The 19,413-nt window shown below is 37.9% G+C and overlaps 1 protein-coding gene across 8 annotated transcripts in view; it reads left to right on the top strand.

Annotated features, from left to right (window-relative positions):
* The window catches only part of VTI1A (vesicle transport through interaction with t-SNAREs 1A), a 341,791-nt gene that overhangs the window by 8,168 nt on the left and 314,210 nt on the right, over positions 1 to 19,413 (top strand). For all 8 annotated transcript variants that reach the window (XM_006183506.3, XM_032490939.1, XM_014558237.2 and 5 more), the window contains exons 2-3: positions 3,319 to 3,377; positions 7,332 to 7,442. In XM_006183506.3, coding sequence (XP_006183568.1) covers positions 3,319 to 3,377; positions 7,332 to 7,442 — 170 coding nt within the window. The remainder of the gene's footprint in view (positions 1 to 3,318; positions 3,378 to 7,331; positions 7,443 to 19,413) is intronic.

Here is a 19,413-nt window from a genome sequence, read left to right as displayed (position 1 = left end):
TTAGTAGCTTCAATTACATATTTAAATTAGAATCATCAATTCTTAGAAATCTTAATTTCTAGTGAATGTTTCAGTATCTTATCTTATTTGGGAATGACTTAGCTGTTCAACTATTCAATAACATCTATCATTTAACCCAAGTTAGCACAACTCTAAAATTTCAAGTTACCAAGTATCTAGAGAGATCATTTTTAAGTAGACATTCCTAAAACGTAATTATTTCTAAATTGTTCACCCAAAGTTTTAATCTCATTTGCATTTAATTTACTTATAAGAATTTCCTCATACCAAGTTAATTAATTTTTTTCTTTTTGCTGACAAACTCTGCAACAGAAGCAACATGAACTTGACCTTCAGTAAACATAGGTACGATAAAATACATGTCTATATTGATTATACCAACAAGCTTAAGCTATCTTTAATAGCAGATACCAATTCAATGCTGAATATCTCCCAGATCACATGAACCCTAAATGTGTTCTGTTTAGCTTCTTTTATATTTGGAAGTATTTAATTTTTAAGCACTTACTTTTAAGTCAATTCAATAGAGCTCATCTACAAATTTTTTTTAACATAAAGATAGACAGAATCAGAGATCTTGCAGTTTTTCCACTTGATTAAAAACAAAACAAAACAAAAAACCCTTGTTTTTCCTTGAGAGCCCGGATAGGTAGCTACATCTCAAAGGCACAGGAAGAGAAATGCAGATCCCTTCTCTAACTGCTTTTACCAAAACCAACCATCTTGGCTATTTTCAGAGATTTTTTTTTCCCCAGTTCCGATATATCCACTTCAGTTTGAAGAAATAACAAACAGTAATATATAATTTTATACACATATATATATATGTATAAAATTCATTCACATTCACATGCCTCACTTTCAGCAAAATCAAGAGGGAACAGAATTTGGGTTCAGGTATCAACACACACACACACACACACACACACACACACACACACACACACACACACACACAAAATAAAAGCCAAAGTAACTGCAAAAGGCCTACTTTGATATATTAGCAGAGCCACTGGGGGCCCACACAGTGTTATAATTAAAAAAAAAATCATTTTCCTTCGTTTATGGGAGCATAGCTGAAAATCTCCCAGTTTTGCAAAATATACCCTAGGGGGGCTATAAGATGGAACAGAGCTCTGATCATCCATTACTCATTTGCTGCTTATTTTATCAAACATCAAGCAAACAACAATTCAAAATGGTCTCTCAGGGTCATAGTTCCCCAGCCCCCAAAAGGGGATTCCCAACCAGTGCCCCACCAGTCCCGAAGGGGAGAACCCCAGCCAATGCCCCATCAGAGATGGAGCCGAATGAATGATCAAGGCTAGAAAGGGAAAATCCCAACCAACACTCCACTGCAGCTGAAGCCAGAACAATAGGAAGGAGACCCTGGTGTCGTCACACTTGAGCTGTGTTATTCACCAAAGATGTCTCAACTGGGCAATGCGGTACTGACTCACACATATTTAAACAACAAACATGGTCCCACACACACACACACACACAAATCAGACAAGGTGTAGCCCCCAAATTCCACTTCCACTCCCAGACAGAGGCCTCCAAACAGATGGGCCCAACTCTCAAAAGAGAAAGGACCCAGAGTGGCTTTCAAGGAGCCCAGAGTGGCTCACTTCCTGCAAGGGAATGAGCCCAGATGGAGTGGAGAGAATTCCAAGCCTGCACAAGCTGGAGCGACTCACCCCCAGGCAACACCGAATGTGGACTGTAGCTCCAGATGTTTCTCAGCTCCAAATAGCCTCCTGCCTGTGCCTGTCAGGGAGAGTCCCTCCCAGTTGCCTCAAGTGAAGCAAGTTCGGCAACGGCTAGGGACCCAGGGAAGGGGCTGCCCTTGGCCAGGGTCAACCTGCCACAGGCACAGAATCCTAGGCTGGCTTCTCCAAAATTGTTACTGAATGTGAGTTTGTGTGTCCGACACCCCGTGAGAACAAACAATATCAAAACATTGGAGTGTGGAGCACAGAAAGGTTTATTGCTGGGCTGAGCAAGAAAAATGGATGGCTCATGCCCAAGCCCCACCTTCCAACTCCCTGAAAGGTTTCAGCTGAGCATGTTTAAAGGCCAGCCCAGGGAGGGGCATCCCAGGGTATGTGATCAGCTGTGCACAGTTCTCTGATTCGTTGACGGTGATCAATCCTTAGGCACTGGAAGGCCTGGGAGCTATGTGCTCATAATCATCAAGTAGTTAATTTTTTCCATTTGATGGTGGTTTTTAGCATCTGAAAAACTTAGGAAATATGCATGAGATATTATTAACAGATACTTCAGAAAGGAGCTACAGCAGAAGATATGGGGGAGGGATTTGTCCTGGGAAGGCCCCATAGAGTCCTGCTTGGTGTTAAAAGGTGGAGATAATATCTCCTATTGACTTACTTGGTGAAGGGAGAGCATCTAAGAGAGAGGGTCGTTGCCTGAGATGAGACGGGTGTCAGGCAGACAAAACTACAAATGTTCAATAAATTTAGTTAGCACAAAACTTAGGTGCCACCTCTACATAAATGGGCCAATTGATTTGGAGTGGGGGTAGGGAAAATTTTTATGAAAATATCTGCTAGAACATGTCTCTACCAGAAAACAGAATTACAGTTGGATTATAACTTGTGTTAGTTTGAATAAATAACATATGAACACTTAGCACTCCACAAATTAAAAAGTAATTTCTTTTGCATCAGCTTATTTGAGCTAAAAAGAATCCAACAGATGTTTTAAATTTCCATTTTAGAGAGTATAGACTGAGCCTCAGAAAAAAACTCTTACCCAGGATCCCATAACCAATGAGTAGATGGTGGACGTGGGTTTAGAATCAGTGACTTCAAATATTCCTTCCATTACACCTGTTCCATTACAAGCACAATTTTTTAAAGAATTGTGACATCTTACCCAGTGTTAGGAATTGTTTTTGTATGGGACTTTTAAACTGTATTCATAAATCAGTTATTCTCAATTTATTAAAGTCATTGCTTTGCAAATTCCTCATGCCACCACTAAATCTGCTACCCAGTCTCTTCTAAAGAACAAAGTAATTTTTGGTTTCTCTTAAAAATGTTATGACATCTCTTAGTAATTTGGTGCTCCACAGAATTATGTATTTCCCGGTGCCTAGAATCAGTGGCTTATAGTGGTTCCTAACCTACCGAAGAATGATATGGCCATTTGCCTGATGTGTTAATTCTCTACTCTGGCCAGAAAGGAAAAAAGTATATAAAAATAGAAGTCTTTAAATATTAAACTTACTTATTTGTATCCTTAGCAATTCCTTAATATTATTGTTTTTTTCAGATGAGAAGAAGCAGATGGTTGCAAATGTGGAGAAGCAGCTCGAAGAAGCAAAAGAACTGGTACGTGCAGACTTGGTAATATATTTGAACACACAGCCAGAGCCACTGAAGTTGATGCCTTCCTCTAAGCCTCTTTTATACATTGTAGAAATGTGAGACATTGCTAATTAGCATTTCATGATTTAGAGTTCATCAGTTTTTAAATTGAGAATTTAATAGCTTTTTGGGATTTCATTCTTCTTAATAAAGGTGATTCATTAAACACCCGTCTTGAATTTTTATTCCTTCATAATACTTTTCATAATAGCTATAAATAGCTAATACTTGTTAAAGGCATCCTGGGTACCAGACACTGGGTTAAGCCTATTGCTTTATAATATTTAATTTTGACAAAAGCCCTGTGAGACAGGTACTAATTGTCAAAAACTGTTAAGGATTGAGATTTCCCCCTACTTGCTCACTACCACGTGACCTTGTCACTATTTCATGGATGCCGATAGAAGACACGAGTCCTAGGTCAGAGACAAAAGACTTATTACTAACAGCAAAAGCAGCTGCCAAAGTTTCAGCAGGCTTGTATCAGTTCCCTGAGCCCCAGTTCCCATGGGGCTGATGCAGGGTTGCCCAAGAAGCATGCCTGTGCCTACAGTGGATTATCTTACACAAGAGGAATATGGAGCAGGGGAAACACCCTGCTTTATAGCAGCCTGTAAGCAAGACTGCCCCTTGTTCCCAAGGGACACATTATTTCCTTCTCCAAGATTGCTCCCTGTCCAGGAAAAGAGTGCTCAGGGTCGTGCATTCTTGGCATATGCAGAAGACACAGAAGCATGAGAGACCCACAGAGGAGTGATTCCCAACACTGTTATTACCCCCATTATGTAAATGGAGAAATTGAGAATTAGAAAGATTAAGTAACTTGTCTGAGGTCCCATACCCAGTGAGTGGTGAAGTAAGGATTTGTACTTAGACATGCTAAACACGGAGCTCCAGCTCAACCACTACTTTTTGATAAAAATAAATTCGCCAATCAAGGAGCAAAAAGTGTTAAAAAAGTATCATGTCCTAAGTTTTGATTTTTAAGGCCTGGTATTGCAAGTATGATTCAACTTGTTGCTGCGTTGTGCTCCTAAAGGAGTGTGTTGCTTTTTTTGAATATTGAAGGGTACTACTTGATGTTCCTTCAATACTAAATACTAACTGATATACTTAAGACAGTTTCCCACAGTGTGTTTCTATTAACTGGCGTTGCCTGTTCAAGTAAGTTTGGGAAACTGCAGCTTCAACAGAATTGGAGGTTGGGCCTTGGTTTTTGGCTATTGTTTTTCTCTAGAACCTTCTTGGACCCTTAAGTAGGCTAAGAGGTGTGATGGATCTCTAGGAAGGGGCTGTAAGGGGCAGCTTTTCTCAAGGTGATTTGCCTGAGTAACATTAGTTAACAGGACCACATGCGGGGGGCTGCTTTGCAGGGTCTGGAGAAGTAGGCGGCTGTCCACCCCCCCCCCCCCAAATCCCGTTACATCACAGACACTTCCGTTGTGTCTTCGAATGCCCAGGCAGCGGGCTGCAGCGCTGCTGCTCTGTCTTACTGTCTCCGGCCTTTCCCATCTGTCAGAAGGCTGGTTCTCTCCTCCCCCTGTGAGATCTGCTGCTCATCTCACTGTCTGCTGGGGCAGCTTTGCTTCTAACACCTCAGCTTCCCACATTGGCCTCTCTTCTGAAAGTTTCCTTTATTTCTTTTTTTCAACTACTTTTCTCTGTCCTTTCTTCCTTTTTATAGTCAACTGTTTCTCTCATGGTTCCTGGCCTTCATGTGAAAAGATTGATCTTTTGTATACCATAGCTGCCAATCAGGATGCTTCTTCCTTCTGGTTGGCAGGCTAACCATAAATAATACAGCCGGTCAATTCTTCGAATCTTGAGTTAACTCCTTATGTTATTATTGAGTTGTCAGTAGCAGGGGTTTTTCTGTTTTTTGTTTTATTTCCATCAAAATCTGTGTTTTGGTTCATTGGTTTGCCTTCCTTTGGAGACGTTGATTTACTTGATGATGTTAGAAAGCTGGTTTCCTGAGAACCAAAGTTTTACTGTACCAAGAAGTGTAAAACATAGCTATGCCACCATGGATCTTATAGTCATCTCCAGTTGTTACTAACGTGAAGAGTGGTGTCTTAGATATGTGTTTCTATTTGTTTGAAATGATCAGGCAGCTGATTTACTTGATTCTGATGACATCCTTGTTAAGGACCCTGATCATTATATTACATACTGTCTTTCTGATGAGGACCTGGGGAAAAAACCTTCATTATGCTTTGACTTATTAGGATTAGTTGTATTTCTGCTGAACAGTTTGTATGCATCTCTTAGACACTGCATGTCTTGTAATTACCACGTCTTCCACTTGACATTGGCCTTGTAAATGTTGTGACAACATGAAACAAGTATGTATTAGCCTATTTCTGGTTTCATTTTAAGTGCTGTTCTGTGTTTCCTCTTTTTTTTCTTACCTACTTTTAATGTAGTTTTAAGTGTCCTTGTAAAATCCCTGAAACAAAAATGTAGTTAACTCTTGGATTGTCACTCACGTGTACTTTTGCCATTATTTGTCTGGAGGCTCAGCCTTACTGGAACTAACTACTTAATGATGATTTCAGAGAAGTGCTTTAAATAATTGCCTTGCTGGTAACTGATTTATTGGTGCTTCACATTTACGGTGAGACATGTCAATAATTTAAATGGTTACTGCTTAAATCCAGGCTAATTAAAACTATCATTCTTTTTTTTCTTTATAAAAATTAAGGCCTGTGAATTGAAACATGGTTTTCTGGTTTATCTGAGTTCCACCATTGTTACTCAGACTCTAACACTGGGCAAGTAAGAGTTTTAATAGTACCGAGCTTATAGTGTTCATAGAAATAATTTATTAGAATGCTTTAAAAGGCAAAATCTATGACAGTATTTTTGGATGTGAGTTTGTTAGACAAGGTCTGAGCCAATATGTAGTTGTTGGTTTTTATTTTTCAGTGCCAAGTATAAATAAGCCACCTCTGATACTTTGTATCATGCTTGCCGTATTCCTTCGTCATCAGCAATCATCAACTACTGTTGTTAATATTAATCTCGTGATTACCAAGTAAGAGATGCTGTTCTAAGCACATTAGGGGGATTACCCCATTTAATCTTTACAGCTGCCCTACAAAAGACATACTATTTTTAGAAACAGGGAAAGTAAGACCCAGTGACGTTAAGAAACCTGTCCAAGTTTGCATGACTAGTAAGTGGTGGAGCCTACAATGTGAATGTGGGTACCTGACTTGAAAGCCTGTGTTCTTAACCATCATACTACTTCTGTATTGCTTCCCTTTAAATGCTCCTGTGTTGGATCCAAAGTGTTATGGCAGGTTGTTATAAAATGCCCTGCTGTGATTTCAGTGAGCTTTGTGTAATTGAACATGTTATTTGTGTCCACTTAACTCCATATCAACATGGTTATAAAGTGTAAGGCTGGAGGTCAGGATTACATAATGGTTGGCATGGGATTTTCCCAACCAGATAAGACTTTCCAGAAGAATTTTCACCAAATGACTAAGGCTAGGCTGACATTTCAGAGCAATAATAACAGTCTGGTTTCTCTTCTCATCGTTCTGATGGTTTGGGGTCAGAAGATCAAATGAGGTTGAATTCAATGATAGGATACTCCATGGATAGAAAAATCATTATTACTGAGGATGTTTGGATTAATGCATATGTTTTTAAAGAAATTCTTGACAGAGTAAGCACCTTGGCACACCGCGTGTCACTTGGCAAGCACTCAGTAACTGTTTGTTGACCTTAACGAAAGTTAAGCAGAAAAGTAGTCCCAATGTTCCTTTGACACAGGCAGTTAGCTCCTTGGGTCTGCTTCCTCAAGTTGTAAAATGAGGAATTGGGATTAAATCCTTTCGACTCTAAACGTCTAGTCACATGGAGAGTAAAGCATCTGGTTTAAATCATGTTTTTCTCTTACCCTTCCAGTTGGAACAGATGGATTTGGAAGTCCGAGAGATACCACCCCAAAGTCGAGGAATGTACAGCAACAGGATGAGAAGCTACAAGCAAGAAATGGGAAAACTTGAGACAGATTTTGTGAGTCAGATTCCATCCTTTGTCATACTTACAATCTTTAGACTGACTTTCACTTCTGTTTTTTACTGTTTCCCTCTCATGCCTCGGTCTGCAATAAGTGCCAAAGACAAGCAACCACCTTCATTGTTATGACTTGGGGATCTAAAAATGCTTAGAGAGCTAGCTCATGGTAGACTTGAAGGTATGTTGGATTCATGACTCACAAAATAGATCCAAATCATGTGGGGTTTTTTTTTTTTTTTTTTTTTTTTGAGTTTGGATAGTATTTGTTGGTATCTAGCATTTATTAGAATTTTGAAATCTTACTTGGGGATGCACCGCTCATGAGGTTCTGAACTTATATCAGTGTTTTGATGCGCACCTCTTTGTGCGTTTTTTTCTGGGACAGGCTCCATAGCCTTTGTTATCTGAATCTTAGAAGGGTGCATCCCACTCCTCCCCACCAGAAGACAGAGGGAACTCGATAATTCATATACGTGATCCTTTGTATTGATTGTCTCATGAGAATATTTAGCTTTCTCTTCCCATATATCTGACTTTCAACTCCACCCACTTTATAGCAAATTTAAGAATGTAAATTTAAAGACGTAATGTTAAATTGTTAGTAATTAGAAGTAATAGGAGTGGAAAAGATACAGGTGAGCAGTTTCACTTCCGGGTAAATATCCAGAAGAACAGAAAGCAGGATCTTGGAGAGATACCTGTACCCCTTGATCACAGCAGCTTTATTTGCAATACCAAAAGATGGAAGCAACCTAAGTGTCCATCCACGGATGAACGGATAAACAAAGGGTGGTGTGTACGTGCAATGGAATATTGTACAGCCTTAAAACTGAAGGAAATTCTGACTTACGCTATGACGTGGATGAACCTTGAGAACATTAGGCTAAGTGAAATAAGCCAGTCACACACGGATACTGTATGTTCCCACTTATATGAGGCACTTAAAGTAGTTACACTTATAGAAAATAGATTGTTGGTCACCTAGGGCTGGAGGGAGGGAGGGAAATGGGCAGCTACTGTTTAATGAGTATAGAGTTTCAGTTTTGCAAGATGAAAAGTTGTACAGATTGGTTGCTCAACAATGTGAATATATTTAACCCTATTGAACTGTATATTTAAAATTGGTTAAGATGGTAAATTTTATATGATGTATATTTTACCACAATTAAAAATTAAAATAGAAAAAATGCAGTTGAGGAAAGATCTGAGCTTTACCTGTGAGTGACAGGAGTCAGGTGTTGCCATGTAAATTTATCTTTCTGCCTCTGTTCCTTCCTTAGGTGTTTTACTTTTGCTACATCTCCTAGACTACAGTATACCTTTCCACGACAAGGCCAGTGGTACTGATTCTGGTGGAAATTCCACCTAGAGTCTGGAAATGGGGTGATTTGCAGCTTTGCATATTTATTCTGTATTCTAATAGGTATTTTCCTGAGAAACTGAGATGGGCTACATCAGTGACTCTGATGCAGTTGACTTTTAAGTTGTGTTCCTAGTAATTTAAAAGAAAAATTGGAATCCATAATGGGCCTAAATTCAGAAAAGAAATGTAATCACCTAGTTTCTGTGCTATGCACTAGATGAAACCCTCTCTCACTGCTTTGGGAAAGGCAGGTTCTCTCAGCAAGAGTGAGCGATATGGTGAGGTAATTGGATTGATTTCAGAATTTGACAACTCAAATTTATACTTAGACAATTCTAATTAAAGTTAATGTTTTAATATAAATGATGAAAGTAAATTAAAATATTTATAAGGATTATTTTGGCTTGCTTACCTCATCTTTATGAAACTCTTTTCCGGAGATTTTACTCTTGGTTTCTAAAACAACTAAGCATGTGAGCCCACTTAGGGCTGCTATGACAAGGTGCTACAGACTGGGCGCCTTAACAGAAATTTATCTTCTTTTTTTTTCGGAGGGGACATGGTTAATTAGGTGTTTGTTTGTTTGTTGATTTAATGGAGGTAGTGGGGATTGAACCCAGGACCTTGTGCATGCTAGGTGCGCACTCTACCACTGAACTGTACCCTCCCCCAAAGTTCTAGAGGCTGGAAGTCTGAGATCGAGGTGTTGACAGGGTTTGTTTCTTACAAGGCCTCTCTCCATGGCTTGGAGATGACCATCTTCTTGTTTCTTCATATGCTCTTTATATGTTGTGTTCTAATTTCTTCTGCTTATAAGGAAACCAGTCACAATGGATTAAGGTTCACCCTAATGACTTCATTTTAACTGTTTAAAGACTCCATCTCCACATCCAGTCACGTTCTGAGGTATTAAGGGTTAGGATTTTAACACATGAATTGGGGTGGGGATTGGGGGAAGAGGGGGAGTGAAACAATTCAGCCTATAATGCTGAATTTACTTTTAATCTTTTCTTCTTAAATATTTTTTTCAGAAATTAAATTGCTTCTGTGGCTTATAAGTAAGCTAACCCAATCTTAAGTCTTTTTTGTTTCCTGAAGAATGTAGTCTTGAGTAGAGTTCCTTTAGGTATTTAGATATCATGTACTTGGATAAGCATTTCTCAGGTTCTGTTATGTTTTCTGTTATAAAGAAAAATAGAGCCAGCAACTATGAACTAAACATTTATTCTCCAGGCTGTTGTTAAAAATTCACGTGTTATGTGTATATTTACTCACACAGCTTCCTTTTCTTGTTCCTTCCTCCTCCTCCTCTGCCTCTCCTTCAGATACCTGGATTCTTCAGACTTACTCCACTGTCTTACCCCTTGTGTTATCATCCATTCCTGCGGCTACAGTGACCACCGCTATGCTAACGTGCATTTCTCACTCAGACTCCCCTGAGGCTCTAAATTCGTATTTCTCACTACTTACTAGACACTTCCACCCCAGAGTCCTTTAAACACAAACACTTAGATTTGACAAGTCATTTCAGAGTCATCTTCAATCTTTCCCTTTCCACCGCCTGGCACATCCAGTTGGTCCCTGAGAGTTAACAGCACTGCCAGTGAAATACTCCTTGCTTCCGTCTCCCCTGCAGTGAGTCTTCACGTTTCTCAATCTGGGTGATGGTAGTAGCCTTTCTTCCTTCTATTCTTCTCCCACTCTAAACCTTCCTTTGTACCACTTTGGAATTATCTTATTAGCATCCTGATCTGAATATGTCACACTGTTCCGCAAAATCCTACAGCATTCTCATTGCCCGCTGAGTAAAATTCAGGTCAACTTCTAGGCTTTCTATTTTGTTCCATTGCTTCTTCACATGTCTAGTAATTTTATTAGTATATGCTTGATATTGTGGACCCTATGTTGTTCAAAGCCTAAATTTTGTTAGTTTACTTTAGAGCAGTGCATCTCAACCTTTTTTTTTCATTAGCATCTCTCTGAGGAACTTTTTTAGACTTTCCCCCCACTAATTGCCGCTCTCTTCCCCAGGAAATTTATATACCATGGATCTACTGTGTATCTGTACATCTGTTTATGTACTATGGCTCTTTGGAGGCCACAGCAATATCTTTGTAATATCTAAGGTTCTTCATCCTCCCAAGAACCAGTTATTTGCGCCCGTGGGCATGATATCACCTCTGTTGACAATGCATATTTTAGAGAATGTTGAGCTTAAGTCAATAAGTAGATAATTTACTAGATCCTTTCAAGGCTTATTAACTTTGTTAGGACATGTCTAGAGTAGCCTGAATTTTACAGTATGGCCTTCCTTGGATTCCATTTGGATGACTAGAACATGCAGGGAATGTTCAACTCTCTGTGTGGGCGGAATTCTAGCTCCCTGCTTTAGGTGACCTCCAGAGTCTCTGTTCCCCTTCATGGCTCCTCAGTACATGTCCTCTGTAAGGCCTCTCACCTCTATATATGCAAGTACATTTTCAGCCAAAGACTTACCAGGACCCCTTTATAGATTTCCAGAGCTCCTGGTCTATGTGGCTCCCTTCTCTCTATTACCTTGCTAAATTTCATCCATTCAGCAGTCCGCACCTCCAGGGTCTGCTCCGAAGCTCAGAGTCATGCTCCGCTCCATCTTGGCTCCGCCCCCTGCTCTATAATCTGGATGGTGCCTCCAGGCTGAGAGCCATGGCCGCTGTAGGGTGCAAGTGTTTCTTTTCTCAAGGGATTTCAGTCCTACGCTGCCTATTGTCCCATTTTTGAAAATGATTGCTTCACACATTTTCTCCATTTTTATAGTTGTTTAGAGCAGGAAGGTTAGTCTTGTATCAGTTACTCTGTGATCACTGGCAAGAAAGTTCAGTATAGTTTGACGTTTGTTAATTCTTAGTGGATAATTGTGTACATCTAAGAATGAAAAAAATTATAGTCTTCTCTCTACAATGACCTGTCATAAAATTTAATTTGTAGCTGACTCAATACCTATTTAAAAGATTTTAAAATGTATGTTGTGACCTGTAGTCATCGTTGCGGGAAGCTAGTCAGCAGTCCTTGCTGTGTTCCCTTCTGTACTATCGCTATTCTTGATGATTCTGTTCACCTGCCTAATTCCATTCTTCATGATTTTTGGCCTCCTAAAGCTTTGTATCGTTCATTTTGGATTCTCACAGTGTCAGAGTAAGTTAGGAATATTAGGTCCAAAGAAGCTGAAATCCAGTCACCTTATTTTTTAGACAAGGAAGGGAAGGACCAGGGGGACCAAATGACTTACCTTAAAGTCACACTGCTGTTCAGAGCCAGGACCAGAATCAGATGAGCCAAACACACTTTCAAATGTTCTCTCTATGATCCTTTGCAATTCCCTACCCCCAACTTCATGTTTCAATAAAAATCAATTTAATAGCCTCTTTCTGTATTTGAAAACAACTTAAAAAAAATAGAATTCATGTATTTAAGCTGTCCTTATAATTTCTTCTTTCAATATTGGTATGAGGTTAGCTAGGATGTGGTCATGCCCAGGAAAATGAACCAGCCAAAAGGGGGGAAACATAGTTGAGGATTTTTTCAAGTTTAAGATTATTGTTTGCTTCTTAGGAAAATAAAATCAAACAAAATACCCCTAAAGTCGTACAGACCACCACCAACACCACCACAACGAACTTAACATTGTATGAAATGTTTGACCAAGTCTCAGTAAGTAGAAAAAGAAAGGAACAAGTAAGTGATGTATCAGGGTAATGTTCCAAAAGTTACGAGGACCTGGTGTGTTGAGTGTTGAATCGTTGACATCTGATGTTGTACTATGATGCTAGCACCATCTTGTGGTTGATTTGTATAGTTGCATGTTTCTTTTTTCTTGTAACAAAGCTGAACTTCCTTTAAGATGCATACACAGACTACAGGATTTGGGGTGGAGGATTAGATTGTAAAGAATGTTAGAAGTCGAGCTTTTTAGCCCCAGTCTCAAGTTCACTTCTCTCCCAGGTCAGTGGTGCCCGAATGCTACCCTTTTCCTGTTTGGCAGGCTATGTGATGTGATTGTTAGACCCGCTCCTAGTGCAGAGCTGTCTACATCAGAGAATGGCACTTCTATTGACAGTCTCAGCAGTGAGGCTGAATGGTCCTGGAAACCCAACTACCTGCAGACTATCGGAGTTGGTCCCTTAGGTCAGGGTTCAAAGGATGTTGTGGAACAGCTTGAAGCTTTTACTGCTACTGCCTACACTCTCTTTTAACAGGTGAATGGACAACTTGAGTATCTGAGTTTAGGAGTGAAGCCAGTAGCTATATTCTATTTTTTTTTTTTAAGTCTAAGATAGACTAAGGAAGTCCAAATGAGAGAGATTTACCCTTTCAAATTATGACTTTTGTTGAAAGGTCACAAACTTGATGCTTCTGTTTACATTTTGTATTTTCTGTTCTTATGCCTTCCTGAGATATTTTACTTCTGCTCTGTGGAAGCTATAGAAAAACCATGAAAGCATGTTGTAGAGATTTGGGTAGTGTCAGTAGTAATATGTTGTAATTATAGCATTAGCTTATCCTTCTTGGAGGCGCTAAGTGCATTCCAGAAAGAAATAAGAAAGCCAGACTGGACAGAATCATCCCAGAAAAATTTTCCTCCACTATGTACATTTGATAAGTATGATTTACATTTTAAAAATTACATTTGTTGTTTGGTTCTCTGTAAAAATAATACCTGCTCATTACAGGATATTCTGGCAATAAATAAGGAAAGAAGACAAAAAAATCACCTTAGCCGTGTTACCTCAAAAGATCCACACCCTACATTTTGATTTGCTTCCTTCTAATCTTCCCTTTCCCTCTCCCTTGTATAATTTATCGTTTTATTTTACATAATAATGATGCTACTCAATCCACATCTTTTCATATTTTTTACAACACAAGATTCTAACATTGGGAGTTTCCATTTCTATAAATTCTTAATCATTTTAATAGGTGCATAATATTTCAGTCAATGATATTAGTTCATCTTTTGTTGAATCCTAATATATTTCCATTTATTCTCTCCATAATTTATTATGCTGCAATGAACTTATTAGAACAGGGTTATTTCATCAGGGTCATTTCTCAGAAGACATTTTATTGAGTTAAAGGGTATCAACAATATTATACCTTTCATTAAATATTCTTTAGAATTACATTTTTATTGTGACTTATCAGATCATTTTTGTTGTTCTTCTCCAATCCTCTCTGTGTTAGAATGTTAAATAAGAAATAAAATTCATAGGCAGACCAGAGCTAAATATTTTGTGTATATCACTCATTTAACCCACAATTACATGAAAAAGTTAGTGTTATTATCCGTCATTATGGCAATTTTGCAACTCTAGAATTAAATACAACTGAGATTTCTTTTTCTGAGATAGTCTTCCTTGGAAGACATTGACATTGGTAAGGCTGGCTGATATGCATTGCTCTCCATACCTAGTCTAAAACATCTCATTTCACATTTTCCGAATTTTATAAACAGAAACTGAAAAATATTTTAGTTATCTGGATATGACTATGACCCCTTTCTGGGAGAAAGTGATACTGTATTCACATGCACATACATGATTTTCTTTGCAGTTATTTTCTTAGAACAATGGTTCCTAAGGCCTTGCTAGGTGAAATTGTTAGAAAATCATCGTGCAACTGTCCTTTGTTTGTAGGATTCTCATTCCAGGCTTTGACCTTGGTAAATCTACTCACAGAGCCTCCAATAATTTCAAAGGCTGACACAGAAAATAGACCCAAAAGTCTGTTTTCAGCTGTAGTGAAGTCTTCTGGGGGCTGATCTGTGCTTGTGTGTCACCCTGGTCCCCTAATTCGATGCTGCAAAAGGTTCATCTTCTTGACCCTTGTCCCCACCATGTATATTTAACTTGAATAGTAGTATGTATTAAATATTTTATCATTGGTCTTGTGTACTGAATTTGAGGTTGGCCTTAATAGATTTTCTTCCCTTTGGAAGCTGTGACTCTTTCTTACAAAGTGGCTGTTTTTATGACTGCTTTCGGCTTTAGACTGTTGTCTTTAGCTCCTGTAGAGCTTTATGACCTGCAAAAATAACTTCTGTATCCACTGTAGTCACTGCAAAGTTGAAGTGTGTACTGATATAGATATATCTCTGTGTGTGCACTCACACATTCTTGTGTGTGTACGTTTTTTTAAAAATTTGTGTCGATCCCTGATTAGGTACTGCAATTTTACTGGAGGATTTTTTCCTACCTACTTAACTAATTTAAAAAAAATCATTGGAATTAAAGTTTTAGTGCCATTTTATGGCAGAAGGAGCAAATTTTTGTGATGACTTTATGTTATTTCTAGTGGTTTGAGTTTTCTAAGCAGATGAAGTGTATATTTTCTGGAGACAGTGCTAAATTGCTTTAAAACAGAGGAAGAATTATAAAGCTTATTGGTTTTAATGTAGTTGTCTCTGCTTATAATCCTTCTTAAATGACTTAACAAATTATTATCGACTTTCCTGTTGTTTGTTTGTTTTGCCTAGCCACTTTGATCTTACCTAGGAAATAAAGAGGAAAGATAAAAACAGGTAAGATTTTGAAAGATTGATTATAAACTGGTGATAAATTTGGCTTCATTGTTAGTCACTAGATGGCACTGTTTATTTGCAGAGTGCCTTAAAAAAAAAAAAGGACTGGTAGTAACTGAAATTACTGCCTCATGAATAAAATATTTCTGATGGGATTTGCATTTCTATATTGGCTGAAGACACTGTTGAATGTTTTATTAACCAGCCCAGTGCAACTGTCAGCCTATTAAAGAGATCCAATGGTCCCTGTTTAGATAAATAAACTAAATAAATCCAATTCGTCAAATTGTGTTCCTGGCTGTTTATTTTCCATTCTTTTGATGTACAGTTTATTTTAAGTTAAAGCCACATTGGTTTAAAAATTAATGGGAAAATGTTATTTGGTGTTTGGAACATGAAGAAGCTAATTGCCCTCGTCAAAAAGCCAGCTCTGTTTTAGTGTTAAATTGTTTGCTCATAAATAGTAAACTTTTTACTGGTTGCTTATAAACTGTCCCATGGTCAAAAATAGTCTGATATTCTGCAAACACATAGTCAGAGACTGTTATCAAGATTTGTAGAGCCCTTGGTTAATTTCCTTGGGAAAATTACTATGTAGTTTAAAAGATAAGCCTTTTACTTGACTGTGCCTTTGGGTCATGCTCCTTTTTTAAGTAAGGCTTACTATTCCTTGGAAAGAAAAGTGGCTAATTGATTTTTTAAGTAAACTGTCTTTTATCAGAGCCCTTGCCAGTCACTCTCCTGGTAAACACCAAACTTTAAAGAAGGGTGACAGTGATGGCGAGGGCCACCAAAGGCCTCAAGGCCATGGCTCTAAACAGATGTCCACGCCACTGCCTTCTTAAAGCTTATGTTCTAGGGATCTTGAAACTCAAAATTGCACTATTTACTACCACTGACTGAACTAGAGATTTTATACTTAGGCCCTAGGGTTGAAATAGATTTGAATAAAGCATGTCAATTTTGTGCTTTGCTACACTAAAGTGAGTTAGCAACTGGAAATGACACATCGTGGTTCTGACTTTGGCTTCTCATTTCTTTTTCCATGAATCCTCCATTGCTTTTCACGCCATTCTCATTGTCTTTTATCCAGTTCCACATTTGCGAGGTTCAGAGCAAAACTTAAAACAGATTAGGCACTTCTGACTTAGCTCATAGCTTTTAGGAGCATTGAGCTCTTGTGATAAAGACGGAGCCAGATCTGTTCTCCAGGGTGAAAGTTTTTAAACTGTACAATAGTTAAAGAGTTTTGGTATGTCACCTAGTTTAAGCTTTTCTGTACAAGAAGTTAAAATGGGGCTAGAAGAGATTTTGCCAGAGACTTTTCTCTTGATCTCAATTCCTCGGAAGCCTACCAGGACATGGACCCTGTGTACAAATAGTCTCTTTCTCTCTTTTTTTTTCTTAAGTTGTTTTGTTTAATTCTCTGTCCTTCAGTTCCCCCAAATGGAAAAATCATATTTAAAAATAAAAACCAATAACAAATGTGGAGTCAAATTGCTCTTCTGGCTTTTTCTTTTGAGAAGTTCATCAGATCATGAATTGAAAGCCTTTGCTAGAAATGCCTCTGAAATGCTTAAGTGTGGTCACGTTGGGAAACATCAAGAAATAGGACTTCATCCTCAGTGCATTTTATTAGTTCTTAAGGCTCCTTGTGCCTTTGTAATTTCACAAAGGCTACTGTTAAGTCAACATTCATCACAGAAAATTCTGAGGAAATGTACAAACTCCCTCACTCTCCTTTTGGTTCTGTTAAATATTGTTTAAAAGAAGTTTTCACTGTCTTGGACTTGAAAATCCACTGTGAAAATGGAGATTTCTGTTATTGGTTGTAAAGAATTTGACCTGTAATTGCATTCTTAAAATGGAGAGAAAGTGTCAGATTTTATGGTTTGGAAAGTCACATTGGTCTTGGTGTGAAATGCTCGATTATAGAAATGAAATGAGTTTCTTAAAAACGTAACTGTGCTTTAAAACAAGGGTGCCTTTTGTGAATCTCATCTGGGTTTTTTTTTTAACCAAAAACCCTTTGACTTTCAAAATGAAACATTGCATCTTTGCATATTGAATGACTGACTTTTTTGTTTCATTATTTTTTTATTTTGATTTTTTATATAAACCTTGTCTACAGATAAATTTCAACTGAAGGCCAGGGTGGTCTTATTTATGACCATATGTAATTTTTATAGTAAAACTTAGAAAGGAGAAAACAGTCTCCATGGTTAGAATCTTACAGATTTCTTTTTAGCTTCTGAGGTTTAAATTATTCTTTTTCTACCTGTTTTTGAAGAACATGGTTCAGTACTATCCATTTCAAATGCTATCTGATTCAAAGTCCTTATTTGATGGCTTTATTTACCCCTCAGAAATATCATATATGTATTATTAGGTATTGGTTAGAAGTGGTCCATTTCATATTTTTCTAATATTGTGTGGTGCTAAATTTGGTCATGGACCACTTGCCAAGAGTGGAAGTGTGAAATAGTGAGAAAAGCCAAGGAATGCAGACCTGAGACCTCAGACGTGGCATATTCGTTCTGCACTTCAGTTTCTGGATCTGGAAATTTGGATCGTCATATCAATTATAGTGGGGAATATAAGGGTCAAATAAGATAATAAATGTGCAAATACTCTGAGAACTGCACTGATTTCTAGTCACTGATTTTGCTGTGTACAAGTAGTAATCCTAGAATTAAAGAGTTTAGAAGTTAACGTATTTCTAAGTCAGAATATTCCTTCAGTATCCTAAACCCTCTTTCTCAGTGCTTCAGGACGAACTGCAGGAGCTTACACAATGGATTGAAACATGAAATCTTCCATTTTATCCTCAGATATAACTTTCTATGTTGGATTGCTTTTCTATTCTAGCATATTTTGTTTTGTCTTAGAAATTAATCTATGCAAGCAAGCTTCCTCCCTGACCTTGTGGTAAAGGAGTCAGAATTAAAGGTAGAAGAATTATGATACTGTATGTATATATATATATATATATATATATATATATATATATATGTATATATATATATATACACACACACACACATATATGTATATGTATCACTTTATAATATGTATCATATTACTCATTAGAGTTATATTTGCCCTGAGTTTTTCATCTAGAGCTGAATTATTTACATGCTGAATTATCTACTTTGAATTTCCTCCCGAATCCTTCCCTAATTTCTAATAACTGACATTTCCCAGAAACTATTAGAAGTCACCGTCTTTGCATCATCATGTCAGTGGCCTAACACACCAGTATTGAGAAGAAGGGGGAAGATGCTATACTACCTGTTAAATATTGTCATTTATGTCAACAAAGAATTGGACTTTAGCATACTGAAAGACAGCAACCAAATAGCTTTGTAATTAAGAAGTTTCAAATATTGTCACATACTGAGAATCTGTTTTATAATATGCCCAAAATATACAAGGCAATGTGATACACAGCCAGAAATAATGTGGTGGAAATTTAAATGATTTAAATCAAATTCTCACTAGTAAAACAAATAACATTTAAATTAATTTCAAACTAAAGTACAAATGAAGAAGCTGGGGAGGAGAATTTTCAAGCTGGTGTTCTTTCTATTCACTTCATTAGTTTTAATGTTAGTAGTTTTCAACAGTTTGTTGTTGTTTTGGTCTAGATTACTTATAAACAACTTACATATATTTAGTACTTATCATGCATCAAGCATTGTGCAAAGAGGAGTAAGACATATTCTTCAAGGAGCTCATAGTCAATAATCATAATACTAAGGAAAGTGAAATTATGGAGGTTCTGATGGGATAGTATGTGAAAGGGCACACTTTTAGGGAGGGGAATCCAATGCAGGTGTCTGTGTAGGAACGAAGTGGGGTTGTGAGGGAAGGCACCCAGCAGCAGGGAATTACCCAACTGAGCCTCCAAGGATGAGGAGGAAGGATGAGAGAAGCAGGGTCCACTCAGGTGGACAGAATAACATAAACACAGTGGGGAGGCGAGGAAGAGAGGAAGGGGAGGCCCGGAGTGTCTGATACCCTTCAGGTGTAAAGTGTGGGACTAGAAC

The sequence above is a fragment of the Camelus ferus genome, chromosome 11, assembly GCF_009834535.1.
Source record: "Camelus ferus isolate YT-003-E chromosome 11, BCGSAC_Cfer_1.0, whole genome shotgun sequence".
In the NCBI taxonomy this organism is placed as follows: Eukaryota; Metazoa; Chordata; class Mammalia; order Artiodactyla; family Camelidae; genus Camelus; species Camelus ferus.
Note: the sequence above shows the minus strand (reverse complement) of the source record. Positions and strands in the feature narration are given on the sequence as shown.